Source organism: Bidens hawaiensis, unplaced genomic scaffold (assembly GCF_021521415.1).
Source record: "Bidens hawaiensis isolate Kalapana, Puna unplaced genomic scaffold, B.hawaiensis_p1.1 tig00006534_1, whole genome shotgun sequence".
Taxonomy (NCBI): domain Eukaryota; kingdom Viridiplantae; phylum Streptophyta; class Magnoliopsida; order Asterales; family Asteraceae; genus Bidens; species Bidens hawaiensis.
In genome coordinates this window covers 262287-279990 of record NW_027491439.1, presented here as the reverse complement: position 1 = coordinate 279990, position 17704 = coordinate 262287, and the positions used below count along the sequence as shown (strand labels likewise).

At 34.8% G+C, this 17704-nt stretch overlaps 2 protein-coding genes and 1 pseudogene across 5 annotated transcripts; 2 read left to right on the top strand and 1 right to left on the bottom strand.

The window, feature by feature from the left end:
* The first annotated feature begins 1351 nt into the window (after positions 1–1351).
* Positions 1352–4267, top strand: LOC143632833 (OVARIAN TUMOR DOMAIN-containing deubiquitinating enzyme 12-like). Its single transcript, XM_077101252.1, has 11 exons — positions 1352–1647; positions 1972–2366; positions 2447–2574; positions 2783–2856; positions 2985–3039; positions 3402–3476; positions 3570–3643; positions 3715–3763; positions 3858–3942; positions 4042–4098; positions 4193–4267. The coding sequence occupies exons 2-11, from the start codon at positions 1979–1981 to the stop codon at positions 4246–4248; spliced, it is 1041 nt and encodes a 346-aa protein (XP_076957367.1). The 5' UTR covers positions 1352–1647; positions 1972–1978; the 3' UTR covers positions 4249–4267.
* Positions 4268–4393: 126 nt separating this feature from the next.
* Positions 4394–6270, bottom strand: LOC143632832 (serine/threonine-protein kinase PCRK1-like). Its single transcript, XM_077101250.1, has 4 exons — positions 5813–6270; positions 5464–5723; positions 5255–5375; positions 4394–5158 (listed from the first exon to the last, which is right to left on the bottom strand). The coding sequence occupies exons 1-4, from the start codon at positions 6209–6211 to the stop codon at positions 4607–4609; spliced, it is 1332 nt and encodes a 443-aa protein (XP_076957365.1). The 5' UTR covers positions 6212–6270; the 3' UTR covers positions 4394–4606.
* Positions 6271–12386: 6116 nt separating this feature from the next.
* On the top strand, positions 12387–16089 carry LOC143632831 (uncharacterized; annotated as a pseudogene). Of its 3 annotated transcripts, none has more exons than XR_013153582.1 (2): positions 12387–13250; positions 15383–16089. The product of XR_013153582.1 is annotated as an uncharacterized LOC143632831, transcript variant X3 (transcript). The 3 variants fall into 3 exon arrangements; XR_013153580.1 differs by having other exon boundaries at positions 15378–16088; XR_013153581.1 differs by having other exon boundaries at positions 12387–13256; positions 15383–16088.
* Positions 16090–17704: the final 1615 nt, after the last annotated feature.

Sequence of the window (17704 nt, the reverse complement as noted above, 5' to 3'; positions counted from 1 at the left end):
TACATATGTATTTATCTTTACCTAAGACAGACACAATATGAATAAACATAGATTATTAGTATAAGCTTTATACAATTCAAAGCATTTAAAATCTCAAAGAAACTTTATTATTAAAAAATGTGTATAATTTGAAGAGAAATGTGTACAATATGAACCTAGAAATTGAATTTATAGATAGATACAATCCCCGTTTGATAAACGTCGAACTTAAAAATTGTATTTATGATTCAAAGCGGGCCTGTTTGATGAACATGGTGTGAGAAATAAAAACCTTAAGCTTTTTATAGGTGTGAAATAGGACGAAGCAGTTGGGTTGACTTGGAAGTATTGATGTCATTTTAATCATAATTTGTTGTAACAAGTGGTTATGACTGTAACTCTCATTAGCTTTTAGGGCTAGCTCCTTGTTAGTCTCAGTAACCGGTTTCGTTAATAAATTTTAAAATTTTCGTAGGTTGTTAAGAAAATATTATTATCTTTTATAAAGAAAAAAATAAAAAGTTAAAAACCAAAGCCCAGAAGTGCACAAAAAACCCGTTGGAACCGGATTTTTACTACCTGACCATATCCATATGGTACGAACAGGGTAAGCATTTCAATACCAAAACTCATACCCAGAACCAGACCTGATTTGCATTCGTTAATACCCGAAAACTGTAGCCGGTTCCATACCTAGAACCTGGTTTTTCCAATACCAAAAGTTCGATCTATACCCAAAATTATCCAAAAATAACTGAAAAATACCCAAAAAATACCCCAAAAAAGTGTAGCCCCTAAAAACTCAATCTATACTCGAAAAAACCTCGAAAATAAGGTTTTTTCAATACCCGAAAATAAACTATTCAAATACCTGATTTTAGAATATTATTGACCTGAACCCGGTGCATTAAGTATGATTTTTAATGACAATATCCAAATCCGGTCCGGGCATTGTCAATACTCAATTTTCCAATACTCGGTCATACCCAAACCCGATTTGTGGCTTTGTGCACCTCAAGGTCGTCTCCAAGAATTAAAATACCTCGGTCGAGGCAAAATAAAAAAGGCCCGCAGGCCATAACAAATAAATTTTATTCGCTAACGTATATGGATAAAACTTGTATCGACCGATTTATTATAAGCAGAAACCATTCTGAGCATGTAATTATCTTATAAACCATTGCAAATAACCTTATTTTTAACACAAAAAGTATATATATGTAATATGTATAAATAAAAAGTTTGTGCCCTCAAAACTTATGTGCCTCGGTCGATGATGCAGCTCGCACACCCTCCGAGCCTCCCCCGATGCACCTCTACCAAAGCCCTTGTTACAAGCCAACTTGTATTCGGGCTAGCTACCGGTTTACATATGGGCCAATTATCCACAAACGGGTCCGACTATTATTTTTATCTTTAAAAATTTTTTTTTGCCGACGTTTGAACCAACCCAAACCACCGTTACTGCCACCTAACCTTTGGTAACGTGAAAGTTACCGCCACGTAACCACGGTAACGGTTCCGTTCACTCTTCATCCTCCTCCTCGATTACCATAAAACGGGCCCCACCGTAACTGATTCCAGGATTATATTGCCGCCGATTAATCTCAACCGTTGCTCCGCCGCATATTCCGATCCGAATTTCACCGCTGATTATTGTGTCTTAAGGTATATTCATTTCTCAATTGCTGATTAATCATATTCATACGCCTGTTCATATTTGAATTTGTATATATATAGAGAGAGAGAGATAGATAGATAGATAGATAGATAGATAGATAGATACAAATATACAATCGTTAATTTAAAAGTCAGAGCGTATTCCGTTGAATATGTTAGGTGTACTTACTCCGCTTGTATTTGTATTGGACCTTTTGGATTATTATGTAGGAACGTTCTGATTAAGCCTAGGGTTTTGAATTTGATAGTTTTGTTTAAATTAATAATATCAGGTACCAGGAGCTTCTTATTAAGTTATTAAATTGTTAAGAGTCTGTAGATGAAGATGCTGGAACAGGAACACGATCCGGATATAGTTAGGTGGGGGCTTCATCATCTCATGGAAGTTTGTTCGGTGACGAACGGTGGATCGCCTGCGGTTTTTACTCGTTATGATAAGGATTTGTCGAGTGTCGAGTATGCGAGTGAAGGTTTTTGTGAATCGAATGATGTTAATGATGAGAATATTGAGATGTTGAATGTCGGTAACGTTGAGAAGGATAAGGAGTTTGGTTATACGAATGTTGAGAATGATGAAATGATTGCGCGTGCGTTTCAAGAAGAGTTGTCGCGGCTTGCGGTGGAGGAGGATCATGGGTCGATAGGTGAAGTTCATCGGAAGGAATCGGTGCTTGCTCAGGATTGGATTTCTCCGTCCAAGCGGCATGGTATGTTAGGAAAGTTGATGTATGTGTAGTCGTTGTTTTGTTTCTGGAACTGTGTTTTGATATATGGGTTATCAATTTAGAGTTTGAGAGCAATCAAGAACAAGATTCTGGTGATGATGAGGATCAACCATGTACCCCTGAAATGGCAGATGAGTCTGTTCTTGATGGTGAAGTAGGAAAGAGGATAAATCAAATGGTTCCCATCCGTGTAAGTTTTCTTGTGTTATGTTTATAATCTATATTAGGTATTCTTTGATTGTTTATTTAGATTCTTGGTTGCTTTCCTGATAAATATACTTGCTTGGTGATTATGTCTTGAAAAAATTACACCTTTAAACTATTTTCAAGCATTATGTATCTAAAGGCACGTGTTTGGTGATGAATACACACACTCACACACATGTTTTGTAATGCAGCATGTCCCTAAGGTGAATGGAGAAATGCCCACGGCCGATGAAGCAATATCGGATCATCAGAGGCTAATGGACAGGTTTGGTTATTGTATTATTATTGTACCACTACGGTTTTTAGCTGTTTATGCATGATTATATTGTCTTTAATATTCAGTTATTCTTTGTCGTATGTGCTTTCTAATAATAATGCTTGATTTTTCCCCAGATTGCAGATTTATGATCTGGTTGAACTTAAAGTTTCAGGGGATGGTAACTGCCAGGTTTGAACTCACCTGTTTTTTAACGCTAATATGTTTTCACTATTTAATGTGTGTAGCATGCGAACTTTTTCAGTCTTACCAAAATCATGATATTTTGATATATTGTTCATTAATTAGTGCTTCCATAATTGAGATTTTAATTAAAAAGCACTGCACGTTAGATTTTATGCATCTGCCGGTTCTTCGTATTTTTTTTTCTTATGCTCTCTGTGAAGGTAAAAGAGATATTATTAAGGAGATAGATAATCTGTTACAATCTACGAGTAGTATTAATTGACAAAATGCAAGACCCTAATCTTAATGGGCCTAAGTCTAATATATTATAACACTTCTCATCTTTCTTCATCCCTTTTCTTGTTTAGTTCCGCTCTTTGTCGGATCAAATCTACCGCTCCAGTGAACACCATAAGCTTGTGAGAGAACAAGTTGTTCAACAGGTAGGTTACATTAATATTGGTGTCATCTAGTCTGCAATCCCTTTTTCTGTTGCAGGATATGAATTAATGATCTCTAATCATTTGTGTGATCAGCTCAGTTTTCATCCAGAACTATATGCAGCTTATGTTCCCATGGGTTACGATGAGTACTTGAAGAAAATCAGCAAGTATGTTACATCTTTTGCTATTTAAAGAGTGTATTACTTTTCATTTCCAATGTTTAACCAAATTATTACAGGGATGGCGAATGGGGTGATCATGTCACTTTGCAGGCTGCTGCTGATGCGGTATTAACAATCTTATTCTACATAGTATTCACACAAAAGACAAGCACTGGTTCTTTTATTTCAGCAACTGATCTCGTGTTTCTGGTAATTGCAGTTTGGAGTCAAGATATTCGTCTTAACTTCATTTAAGGATACGTGTTACATTGAGATTCTTCCATGTGCTCAAAAGTCAAAGAGAAGTAAGTTATTCATGAGAATGCATGCATTTTTTCTGATAAATTTAGCAAGTTTTGAGTTTTTATTGACTTGTCAAACCGTGTGGCCTGAATCATCTGCAGTCATCTTCTTGAGTTTTTGGGCTGAAGTGCACTACAACTCAATTTATCCGGAAGGAGGTAAGCTATGTGATTATTAGTCTACCTTGCTACCTGAGTTTTTGAATTTGTGGTGCTGTATTGAATTTCATCTTTACGGTGTTTTCTTACACAGACCTGCCAATTATGGAGTCCAAAAAGAAGAAGAAATGGTGGATGCTTGGGAGTTGAGTGCCATTTGGGCACAAGCTATACATGAGTGTATGTATAGATTTCATTATTCTTTTTCAGTTGTTTACCATTCTTTCGGTTACTTTTGTTTTTTTCTAACTTGCTAGTTTGTAGACATTAGTACTATGATAGATTTTGCAGAACATAGGAAATATAATAAACATATGAGATGTTGACAATGTCTGTTAAATCTCCTAATTTATATTCAAACCAAACAATAAAGATCACCAGAAGCAACATGTTACAAACTTGATCAACCTGTCATTCAAATGATATTTTAAAATAATACATTTTAAAAGTTAAAACCATTTGAAAATACACATGTTAAAATATCATTTGAAGACTTCCTATACAAGTTTCATATGCACCAATTCAGGCTTCCCTGACTGGTGCTTATAACTTTAGGACTTAAACAAAACAACCACTTATTCTCTCCAACTGGATCCAGAAGCCTTTTCTTTAACCCGTCTGTTAGTGACCTCTCAAAAACACCATTTTTTGGGGTCGACGCGCCCTCAAAACACGGCGATAATTCCCCCAAGCTCTCAGCACTCTCTTCTTTCACAATGGTGTTCAAAATTTCTAGCACTTGGCTCATTTTTGGCCTCAGTTTTGGTTGTCTACGCAAGCACTGGTTAGCCACAGCTGCTAGCTTTTGAGCCGACTTGATTGAGTAGTTCCCTTCCAGACGAGGGTCTAGAATTTTCTGGAACTTTCGTGGGTCGTTGGAAACGTGTCGTCTCACCCATTCTAATAGCTTTTGCTCGTTTTTTGGCTTGTTACGGTCAAACGGTCTTCGACCCGTGATGAGTTCATATAAGAAGATCCCAAAGCTCCAAACATCACTTTTGTACGTTAACCGTCCTGTTTGGACGTATTCTGGTGCTGCATATCCAACTCTTCCAACTGCCTGTTATATACAAACATTTTACTTTATTTGTTCAACTTCAACCTACTATACATAAATAGTTGAGAAATGGTTTTAAGTTTTAAGTTTTTAACATACTGCTGTTGATACATGCTCTAGCTCATCTGAGGGGCTGAGCCGGGCCAACCCAAAATCAGATAGCTTAGCATTCCAATTCTTGTCCAACAGAATATTTGAAGATTTAAAATCTCGGAAGATTTATCTGCAATAACATAAATCAATAGCATGGTCTTGTTAACAAGATAATCTATAATGAATGGTTCCGGCCCATCGCTGATCAAACGGGTACCTGAAATTCCATTCCTTCATGGAGATATGCTAAGCCTCGAGCAGCATCTTGTGCAATTTTGAGTCTAGTAGACCATGGAAGAGGCGTTTGAAACCGAGACAGGTGATCTTGAACACTCCTATTTGGCATGTACTCGTACACAAGAAGCCGTTGAATCCCTCTTTCGTCATCTTCAGAGCCATATCCCACAAGTTTGACCAGGTTTGGATGGTCAACAAATCCGAGAACATTCACCTCTGTCACCCATTCTTTATGACCCTGACAAAATAATCAAAATGAAAGTTTTAACAAAAGTTATTCATGTGTCCATATTCAAGAAAATAAGTAAAAAGACTAAAAATGTAAACCTGCAGTCCCCTTCTGCTAAGTTGTTTGATAGCAACATCTATCTTCTGGCCCGAACCGTCTGTCTTTCTAAGCACAGCCCGATACACGCCTCCAAAACCGCCTTCTCCTATCATTAAAGCCCGGTTAAAATTCCTTGTGGCAGTTTTCAACTCAGTGATTGAAAACTCCCTGAGGTTATTGTAACTTTTGCCACTCGGGTTTTGAGTCAAGCTTGTGAATGAAACTTTTGTGGACGACGCGGTACTAGTATCAGACATATCCATTGACGTAAAGTCAGACCCCGATTTCCTCCCCTGTTGACCGATCGACGTGGAGGACGGAACCGTAGTTGACTTTGCAGTCTTAGGCTCTCCATTTTGATCACCTTGAGAGAAGTGGAAACAATTCATAGCCTTCATGTTGTTTAGAAAGATTTTGCAACCATACTCTAGTTTCACTATATAAAGACATACAACCAATAAATGTAGTTAATAGTGTAATAGACCAATAAATGTTTTAATCTTCAGCTACTCTCCTAAAATTTGGAAAAAAAAGATGGCCAATTTGTTGGTGATATTGGTGACAGTCATGGATCTACTATTCATTCAAGTAAATGGGACCAAGAAAAGAATCATGCATTTGTGTGCTTTCTAGTTATTGTCTGGACCCACGAAAAAAATGGTAAATAATGAATGTAGAGAAGTAGGTTTTGATTTTGAAATTTTGAAATAGACTATTTTCCTACCCTATTTTGTGGGGGCTCATCTTCATATATGATTGTAGAACATTAAATCAAGATTGTAAATTATGCAAGCAAATGTAATCTTCATGTCAAGGCAAGCAACACAGTTGTATACAAATACTTCTCTTATTTTGTTATTGACTCTTTTCAATATTAATAGCATATCAGAGAAATTCCCAAAACAAAAATTTCCATTTTTAGTCAAAAGAGCAAAATAAAAAGCCCCTCAAAGGGTTGCATGAACCCGAAACACAAAACCGACGTTTGGTTTACGGTTCGGTTTTGGGTTTGCGTGTAACAAAACCTGAAAAAATGAACCGAATTTATAGAATTTTTTTTATTTTAAATCATTTATAGGAATTTAATTAATATGTAACTCAAATATATTAGCTCAAATGCGTAAGAATTAATTAGTTATCATATCAATTAACAAAATGATTTAGGTCTAATTTCATTATTTTGGAACAATATTTTTTTCCTCATAAATTTCTAAGCTTAAATGGCAAAACCGAAATCTAAAGTTTCGGATTTTTATTTGGTTTTAGCCCAAACCAAACTGTGCACAATCCTAGATATTACTAAGACTACACAATCAATTGCGAAGCCAAGAAAATTCCAATTGATATCTTAAAGTCATAACCTTTAGCCGAAATTTGACAAAAACAAATTTCAATGCAATCAGTAAACAAAATAGGCAACTCGTGAACAGCATATTATGTGATTAAAGATAACAAATGAAAAAAATACAAAATATAAAAAAATTACCTTTATGTGATCTGTGGTGGATATATGAGAGAATTAAGAACTAAACTCTTAACTTGAGAAATTTAAAGAAACCTTAGAGACAATTGTTAAGGTTATTACAAGGATAGGCAGCTGGGATATAGTTACCAAACATGTCTTGTTATCACCCATTTAAAACTACACAAGAGATATGATGATGATGACGTGGATATATGGAGGGAAATGCGGGGAGAATTGTGACATTAATGTTTTTTTAAGTACTTGGTTTCTAAGGTTTTTCTACCTTCCTTGGTAACCGGTGTAGGTTCAATGACGAATGAACACATATATATTATGCACTCCTGCCGCCCATATTATTTATTTGGATTTGATCATAAATAAGTTGTATACTTGTATTTGTTAATTCTTATTATCATGAAGTTCAACTACAAAGAAACAATAGCAACTACAATATCAATCTACATAAACAATGCTTTATAATAACAAATAAAAAACCTTAATAATAACAACAAAAGAATAAAAATTAGCAACAAAATAATAACAGCAGACAGTTATAGCAACATAAAAAAAAACCTAATAATTAAAACAAAATGTAAATCAACAAATACTTATAACGTCTCATAATCGGAGATCAGCAGATACGAACAAAATATAACAACAAACAGTTTTAAAAACAGCAAATTGCAAATTGGTTCTCACTGTTTTCATGTTAAAAATGAATTGTATTTAATCCTGAAACGTGAAACATATGTCGTCCCTCCGTTATAGATGGTCTAAGACTGATACGATCTTATAATATTAATAAGATTATTATTATTATTATTATTATGTTTATTTTTTATTTAGTTTCCTTATTATAGTCAAATTATGTTTCCTTATTATTTATCTTTTTCTATTTTTATGTCTTTGTTTTCCTATATATTGTAATCTCATTTAAAAAAAAGAATAAGAAGAATTATTATTTTGGGCCTATTTTCTCTTCTTTTCTTGTGTTTTTGGAATATTTGCGGTTGTCTCAAATAAATCGTAACAAAGACCTAGCCAAAACACAATACATGATATATGTAGATTTCTGTTTCAAGTTATCGAAAACTAAAATAAACTAAGGGAGAAAACAGTTTTAAAGATGTATTCATTGCTTTGTAAAATTATTTTATTTAATACATATGAAAAGCAAAAGATGTAACGTGGTCAACTAAATGGTTGCGTGCGAGTTTAGTTTATTGTGTTTTTAATGTATTGTCATACTTGTCAAAGAAAATGTAATTTTATTTATTATAATGAGTTTTTTTTTCTTTTTTTTTTAACAACCAACAAATTTTTTTATTAAACTAGCAAGACGCTAGAAACAACAATACAAACCACCAAATTGAAAACAAAAGACAACACCACCCGAAAACAGCACCAAAACAAACCACCCGCACCAACCCCACCCTATTACAACCATTAAAATCCGAAAACTACACCAATCCTTCCAAGATAGACCACATTATAATGAGTTTGTACTTTGTATTGCATTTTCATAAAAGTTTCATAATAAACTAAAATATGATGTTTGAAACAAATTTTAAGATAGAAAACAAGTGAGAGTTATCAAATATGATGTGAGCATGATTATAATAAAAGAGTATTAATTAGGCTAAAACCTTTAGTGTTTTAATAATTTTTTTTAGAACACACTCACTAAACATATTACTAAATCTACACTAATGTGCACCATGAGAATAGAAGCATCAACTACCTAGGAAATAACACTTTTAAAACACATTTTCTTGTTAAACAACAAGCCCTTTGCTGAAAAACACCGGTTTTACTCTCACAACTACGCGCTAGGATGCAATTTTTGATAGAATGACTTGAAAATCAAATATCGGGTCGTAAAAACCAGGTTTTACTCCAATTAAACCTCAAGATTTAATTGCATACCGGTTTTCTCTCATGTGATTGAAAATGAATATTTTTTTTTGAACGATGAACTTCTTGAAAAAGAAATGAACACTTTAAGGTTATCTTTATGAGCTAAAGATCGCGAGATATGAAAAAAACCTCTTGACGTGTTGTTTTCTTTCACAAAGCAGGAGACTGAATTCTCTTGTCCTGCTTCATATGTTTTAAGGAAACCCCGTCCTATACACGCATCAACCAAATCCCGATTCTTCTCTATTCGTTTACTAACCTAACATATTCTATCAAAACAAATATATGTGTATCAAATATGAACTCATTTTATGTTACAAAGTAAATGACGTTAATAGTTATAGAAACACTAGTGGACTATAGGCAAGTTTAAATAGTTTTTATTTCTTATATTATAAGTCTTGTTGACCTTGTTAAGTAGGTAACAGACGTCACGTTGACAATGTCTTGGTTTGAAACGAGCACCCACGTTTGCTTCTATGCATTTCTTTCATTTTCATTTGCCACTATTTGACTATTGGAAACTTCATCATAATTTCTTGTATTTAGTTAAAAAGAAGTCAAGTTGGCATACTTGATACACTGAATTAAACTTTTTATTACTTATGTCATGACGAGATGTGGCATACTCTTTTTTACAAACTAGTATTTTTAACCCTAGCGTTGCAGGGGAGGGGCACTCAATTTAAATGTTTCCAGATTCAATTAAGAAGTTGGTTCGGGTGAACTATTTGACCCGTGCGTTGTGACAAGACAATTAAACTGATAAAAATAATCCCAACTCTAAAAAATGACACAATGTTAAGTACTTTGTGCAATTGGCATAGTAACATGTAAATTAGTCATGTTTTTCCAATTACCTGAGCTATACTCTAAAACGATGATTAGCTATACTTAATACCAAAATTTTGTGTTAATATTCTAAAACTTTTTAGCGCCGAGACTGGTGATGAGCTGGTTCGAGCATAAACGCACCAAAACAATTTATCAATTAATTTAATAAAAAGTGAATGACGTGTATAGAGTGCATGGTATCGATTACTACTACATTTCCTTTTTTTTTTATATATTATTTTATATATAGAGTGCATGGTATCGATTTTTGAGTAAAATTAGATCGGGTTAAAAACAAGCTCAAATCAATTAAATTGAAGTCAAACCATTCGCCTCGACTTGATAGGTTTAGAAACCAGTTTATAAGCGAAAAAAATCCAAACTGGTTTGAAACCAAATTAGCTTAGTTTTAACGATTTCAGCCGACATATTTTCAAACCGATTTCAAATGAGATGTCGAACCTAATTATAACCGGTTTCAAAATCAGACCAGGTTGGACCAGAAATCGGTTTCAGATCAATAACCGGTTTGAATTTGAACCAATATTTTTTGACTATATATTGGATACACGTGGATTGTGGACAAGTTCAATTCTTACCCGGTTGATTGCAGCCCATTGTTGCAAGCCTAACTCGGTCTTATTATATGAATTAAAAAGGCTTAACTTAAAACAGTTCATTCCATCACAATTAGAAATAAAATCATGATTATAAGTTTATAATTTTGTTTTATATATCATATAAAAAATCTATTAAGTCATGTTGCTACTAGCCTAGGTCTCGGATATAGATCACCATCAGTTGTATCCGTAATAAAAATAAAATTGTTGTCTCCTCGCAACTCCCAAGAGTAAATATGATAGTTTAGTGTATTTTAAGTTTTTAACATAATAGTTAATGATACACATATTTTATTGTCGAGCACCAACATGTGCATAGGATGATACAGGGCAGTCGCCTTTAATGCCAGACTCTTTTCATACAAGGGATTACTTTTGTTATGTCATTACGATACATGTATAGTTGTCTACTTATCTCGTGCTACTAGTCATGATGATTTTGTAACACGTTACGGGTGTACTCTTATTTCATTGTGTGTCTTGTTTGTAGACAATATACGTTCGGAGGTTATGGTAAGCTATGTATGAAATTTATTTTTCTGGTTAAGATATGTAATACATGTCTAAAATTTGTAGATTGATGTTTATTGCGCAATCAAGTTACTGGAACGAATATGATTTGCCAAATAATATCAAGCTGGAGTGGGCTGTTCAAAAAGCTTGGGGCTTGTGGCTCGCTTGATAAAAGCTCGAATAAAACTAGCTAAAAGAACTTGATCTGAAACATCCTGAGCTGAGCTGACTCTTTTTTCTAACCGAGCCAAAATCGACCTCGGCTCGGCTCGTTGGCTCGATCTTAATCTCGTTTAACTTCAAAATCGAGCTAGAGCCTTAGTTGATTTGCCCCGTTTGATTTCGAGTCCAAGCTCGAAACCACCCGGCTCGACTCGTAAACATCCCTAAGCTAGACCATACGTACTAGTTAATGTCCCTTTTAGCCAAAGCATGAGTAATAGACTAATAGTTAATGCCCTGTAATGCTCCTTCAATAATTACATCTTCGAATCACATATGACGTTATTGTAAAAACGCTCATGCCCATCCACGCCCCTATACTGCCTAAGGGTGTTCAAAAAGCTCGCGGCTCGTGGCTCGCTCGAAAAAAGCTCGGCTCGAAAAAGCTCGATTTTAAATGAGCTCGACTCGACTCGATTTCTAAACGAGCCGAGCTCGAGCCAGGGTCAGCTCGGCTCGTGGCTCGGTCTTGGCTCGACTCGTTAGCTCGGCTAGTTGACTCGTTTAGATTAAACACTAAATTTTAATATCTATATACATATATTATATCACTCAATACCTAAAAACTTATAAAAGAATAACGAAAATAAAACAAATAAATTTATAAATTCTCCAGTTTATAAATTTTATATAATATGCATGTTAAAATTATATTTTTCGTATTTTATATATTAAAATTTGTAAACTGTAAAATAAAAAAAAATAATATATAAAAAATAAAAAAATTAAAGGAGTCCAGCTCGACGAGCTCGAGCTCGGCTCGAGCTTTATACGAGCTCGAGCTCGGTATTTCAGCTCGATAAAGAAAACGAGCCGAGCTCGAGCCAGCTCGATTAAGTTCGAGCTCGAGCATACTCTAGCTCGACTCGACTCGACTCGGCTCGTTTACAGCCCTAATTATGCCCGAGGGGGTGGCGTCGGATTGACTTAAAACGACAAGGTTATAAAATATTAAGCTCGAATAACAAATATATACTCGTTGAAGTTTCAAATTCACTTCCCAGTTTACCCCCTTTGTAAAACCCTAACCCTCACTGCAAAACCTTCAACCCGGCAACAATGTCGATGTCTAAAGGCTCCAAGATGCTCCAATTCATCAACTACCGTATGCGTGTCACCATCCAAGACGGCCGTCAGTTCGTCGGCAAGTTCATGGCCTTCGACCGCCACATGAACCTCGTCATCGGCGACTGCGAAGAGTTCCGTAAACTCCCACCCGCTAAAGGCTCCAAAAAGAACGAAGAACGCGAAGACCGCCGCACTCTCGGCCTCGTCTTATTAAGAGGCGAAGAAGTTATCTCCATGACTGTCGAAGGCCCTCCGCCTCCCGACGAAAACCGAGCCAAAGCCGTTGGCGCTGCCGCCTTAGCTGGAACCGGTTTAGGACGCGCTGCGGGCCGTGGCATCCCGACCGCACCTTTAATTCAAGCTCAACCTGGATTAGCTGGACCGGTTAGGGGAATTGGTGGACCGGCTCCCGGAATGATGCAACCGCAGATTTCTCGCCCTCCGGTTCCGAACATGTCCGCTCCACCGGTTAATTACCCGCCCGTGATTCGGCCTGGACAGATGCTGTACCCTGGGCAGAGTCAGATGGCGCGTGGACCGCCACCGCAGATGCCTCCGCCGCCGCAGTTTGCGCAAAGGCCTCCGGGGCAGTACCCGGTGCCTCCGCCCGGGCAGTACGGGCAGAGGCCGATGGCTCCTCCTCCACATATGATGAGGGGACCGCCTCCGCCTGGTGGAGCGCCTCGCCCTGGGTTCCCTGGTCTGCCACCTCCTGGTGGACAGGTTTCGGGTTTTGGACCTCCGCGCCCTGGGATGCCGCCTCCGCCGAATTCTCAGTAACAGCAGCAGTAGTGACTGGTGAGTGTGGTGTTTTATAATTCTGTTCCGTGGGTTTAGAATTGTTATGTTACTAATCTTGTGTATGATGAATCTTGTTTAGTGTTGCTAAAAGAGCATTTGACTAGTTATTCTAGTAGTGGGTAGTTTATTAGGCGGTTAAGTATGTTATGCGTATATGTTATCGTAATCACTTTATGATGTTTGAGAAAGACAAACACGGTTTCCACATAACGCGCCTTCTCCTTAGTTTAAATTAGTTTCAGTTTTCTTCTAGTGTATCTTTTAGCTAATAAGGGAGTACCAAATTGCCATAAGGATGTTAACATAATATTTGATTTAACCTAAGTTTAGCAATTACTAGTTTAATTCTTAGTTTAAGCATTTAATTTACATAATATGGCACATAATGTTATTTTATGAAGTTGTAAATGTTCAAGTCCGTTTAAGAAGCTAAGGCATAACTATATGGGAGATTTAGAAAGGAACGATAGCTTTTACATACATGTGATCTAAGCATCATAAAAAGCACAATAACAAGCTATAAATAATCCTATGTTAAAGTTGAAACCAAAATCATTTTGTACCTGTTCAAGTTTAATGAGTTAAACTGTTGAACCCAAGTTATTTACTTATCCTTTCAACAGTAAGGTTATGGTGCTCTAAAGTTGGTCAGCACTCAAGAGTTATTTAGCTGAAGTTTATTTGGGAACACCTGTATTCTCATACAATCAGATCAGTTTAATATATATAATATGCACGTTTGTCTCTCTATAGTCTATCCGAATGCATGGTCACATCAGGCAAGGTTATCTGAGTGGTGTTCACGATGCATGCACCTTTTTGCTATTTTTCGAAGAGGCACACATCGGAATGCCTCATGTATTACATCTATATGTATGCTCTTTTCTAGGCTGCAAAACAGTCTTCTGGTTTTTCTAACAAGAAGCTAGGGTTTACGAGGCTGCATACTGTTCATAGGGACATAGGGTCTGATAATGGTTAAGTGAGTTTACATTTGCTTGCGTTAGCAGATTTAGAGTATTTTGCAACCGGTTTTCATGATTAGAAACTTTAAGTTTTTTAGTACTATTACAGTATTACTAGCACTCGTATAGAGCTCAGCAAACTCTTAAGTCATTTTTTCTTTCATCCTCTGGTAAGTTACCATAAAAAAATCTAAAAGTTTTAAAGATGAATGTAGTTAAAAGATCTTTAGAGAATAAGAGTAAGTTCGATTTCACAATTCAGCAAGTTTACATATGTTCAAAGACATTAGATTTAATTACTCGGATAGTTTATGTGGTTTGACCATATTGCAACTTTAGTCACCAAGTTTCAAAATTTACAACTTTAGACCAACTGTTTGCATGAACGGAAGAGCATTGGTCTTTAAAACGGATGGTCGTTAAGTTGGTCTGTAATATTTTAATAAATGACAAATTACCTTGAATTTAATAGTTAATTTATTTTTATATTATTGCATATGGGGTATTGGTCATTTATTAAAATCTAAAATACCAAGCTAACTTCCATTCATTTTAGAGACCAGCGCTGTTACGTTTGCAAATCAGTTTGTCTAAAGTTGAATTTTTTTTTATCTTGAGGACTAAAAGTTGCAATATGGCCAAACCATGGGGACTATTAAAGTACTAACTTTACAGATTTTATTTAAAATTTTGTGTTGCGTCTCTCAGGTTTCTTTTTCATTTTTTTTTCAACTCTATGATTCAAGCATTTGATGTCTGTAATTACTCTATTTTAAAATTTTATAATATGATATTTTTAATCATCTTGTGGGCTAGATTTTTAATCTAGTCAGTGTCTCCACGTAACTTTTAGAAGTAACATGGCTTCTTGAATCCCGCTAACATCAATTATGCATTTAAAGTTATGCTAACATCTTATTTGGTTATTGGCTCACATTAAATATGGCAATTGACATACAAAACACCACCATTAGAGACATATTTACCTGTTATGCGTGTCACTGAAAAACGTCTTTGATTTGATGAAAAAATCACATTTTCACTCTTATCTGAATGACATGATACTTGTAAAAATGTGAATATTTGTCCATAATGCTTTTATTATTATCGATTTAATTATTTTGTAGCTAACTTGAGACATTTTTGACTTTTGTGGCAGGATAGTTTTAAATCTGCCAATTCTATGAAGATGTTCTACTGGAAGTTAATACGCCTATAATCTGCATTGAATATCTTGCCGTGAGCATTCGAATAGGGTTTGTATTAGAGAAGCATTATATTCTTGTCAGACTTTATTTTGTTATATTTTGAATTTGGTGTGTGTTAGGACTGTTGAATACCATTTTGCAGAAGAGTGTAAACCTAAATTCAACTACTAACGCCTGTGATCTTAATGGCTATACTCGTGTTTCATGTTTCTTTAATCTTTCTCTTATTGCCTTGTTTTGAATCTTTGATTGTTTGCATTGGGACTAGGTTATGATTAGGCCAATTATAATTTCTGTTGATTTTATAAAATTTGATTTTGCTAGAATTATCATTTTGGATGGAAGTGCTTGTCATATATTTTATTTGTATATGTGGAACTTGATTTTTTGGTCAAACTAGTTGCCAAATGGACCAAGCAAATTAGCAAATACAGAAATATACAAGTTTTATTCCACAAGCTGTGTCATATAAACTTGGAAAGGGACAATTGTTATGCGTAAGGTACAATTGTTATATTGACAAATGACAACATTTAGTTTTATGAATATTTAATAGAATCGAATGATTCAATGTTGAATCAATCAAAAGCTTGGTATGAACTTGTTTCTGAATGACCGAGTTGGGTCAAACCATTCTCAACTCAAGCTCAAGCTTATGATAATACAAGACACGTTGCGGTGAAGGCAGTGACATGTGAGCTAGCCATGGACTGACGTGGAAGCAGCAGGGGATAGTGGCATCTAGGCCGATGCTGCGACGAGTGGCAACAATGAGCGGTGTGTGCACTGCATAGTCTATGGCTATGTGTTGTGGTGAGGTGAAATATGAAAATAAAAGGTGATGTCACAAAGGTGTCGTGTGGAGGGGTGTTTAACATTTCACCTAGATGTGTTGTGGTAATGTTAAATACGGATGAGGTGAGTAATAAATAGATTAAAAAGGAAATAGTGGAGCACTGATAAATAAATAGTTTATATATTTAATAACCATAATTGGTTAATTGTATTCAAACATTAATAAATTAAATATTATCTACAACAATTTGTTAGTATATTTTTTATTTCAAACTCTCCATGTACGTGAAGCCCTCTCCTCAAGCATTCTTTTTATAAAATTATATTTTGTTTGTCGTTCTATAAATATGGCATATTAAATATTAATTAAAGTTTACTAGCTTGATTGTCATCTTGACTATTTTTTATTTTATTTTATCTGTGTAAAATTTTTACAAGTTACAACCGGCTTGGATACAATGTTGAAAACTTGAATAACATGTGAATGAGAATTAAAATAAGTTTTTATTATTATCAATAAAACACAACACCTAAAACAAAATTGCCATGAAGAAGTCAATTTTAAGCTGCTTATTTTTATATTTTCAGCAAGTGTCTTTTTGATTGAATTCGTCATATTTTAATAAAATGTATATTTGGATAGTTAATTATTAAACTAAAAATGTTTTAAAAACTATTATTGGAAAAATATACTTTATTAGCTATTTAGATTTTAATAATTTAAAGCTACGATCCATCATAAGAGCATTCTCATCCCTTCCATTACATTCAAATCCAATATTACACTAAAAATCACTATATTTTCTAACAATTTCAATTAAATCATATTTTTTTATCTTTGTTATTAATTTTTATCTCTCATTCACACACAACCACTTTAAAAAAAGTATTAAAATATTATAAAGGGTGAACAATATCTTTTCATATATGCAGAAAAATCATTACATTTCCTTTCTCCTCTACTTTTAACACCCTAAACCATTTTCTACGTTATAAAATTATAGTGGATAGGATATGAATGCTTTAATATAATAAATTTCACTTTTGTTACCAAAGATAATCCACTCTAGCGTAAAGTAACTCCGTATTCTGTTTGCCCTTATTGAATAATATACTTTTTTATTTCTCAAAATCAAAAATCAGAATGTAGCCAATTGTTTAAAACACCATGATGAAATTTAAGGGTATCTAAAGTTACCTATCTGTTCTACTAGTGTCAATAAAAACTGAAAACTAAGAGACGGGATTGATTATATTGTCAATTTAATTTTATTTATTTTATACTCAACAATTTAGAAGTGTGCATGTTTCAGTTCGGTTAGTAGCCTCAACCAAAACCGAAACCTAAGTCATCGGTAAATCTATTTCATTAACCAATCAGTTTTTGGTTAATTGGTTTGATTTATTCGGTTAATTTTTAAGTTTTTGCTTATAAATATATGAAATAGAGGTATATATGCATGATGAAGTGGAGTTATAAAGC

Excerpts from the sequence above, each read along its gene's own strand:
- LOC143632833 (XM_077101252.1), top strand. The coding sequence starts at position 1,979 with ATGAAGATGCTGGAACAGGAACACGATCCGGATATAGTTAGGTGGGGG. Across the intron at positions 2,575-2,782 it reads ATCAAATGGTTCCCATCCGT|CATGTCCCTAAGGTGAATGG; the intron begins GTAAGTTTTCTT and ends TTTGTAATGCAG. Across the intron at positions 3,764-3,857 it reads TGCAGGCTGCTGCTGATGCG|TTTGGAGTCAAGATATTCGT; the intron begins GTATTAACAATC and ends TGGTAATTGCAG.
- LOC143632832 (XM_077101250.1), bottom strand. The coding sequence starts at position 6,211 with ATGAAGGCTATGAATTGTTTCCACTTCTCTCAAGGTGATCAAAATGGA. Across the intron at positions 5,376-5,463 it reads GAAGGAATGGAATTTCAGGT|AATCTTCCGAGATTTTAAAT; the intron begins ACCCGTTTGATC and ends TTATTGCAGATA. Across the intron at positions 5,159-5,254 it reads TAGAGCATGTATCAACAGCA|GCAGTTGGAAGAGTTGGATA; the intron begins GTATGTTAAAAA and ends TGTATATAACAG.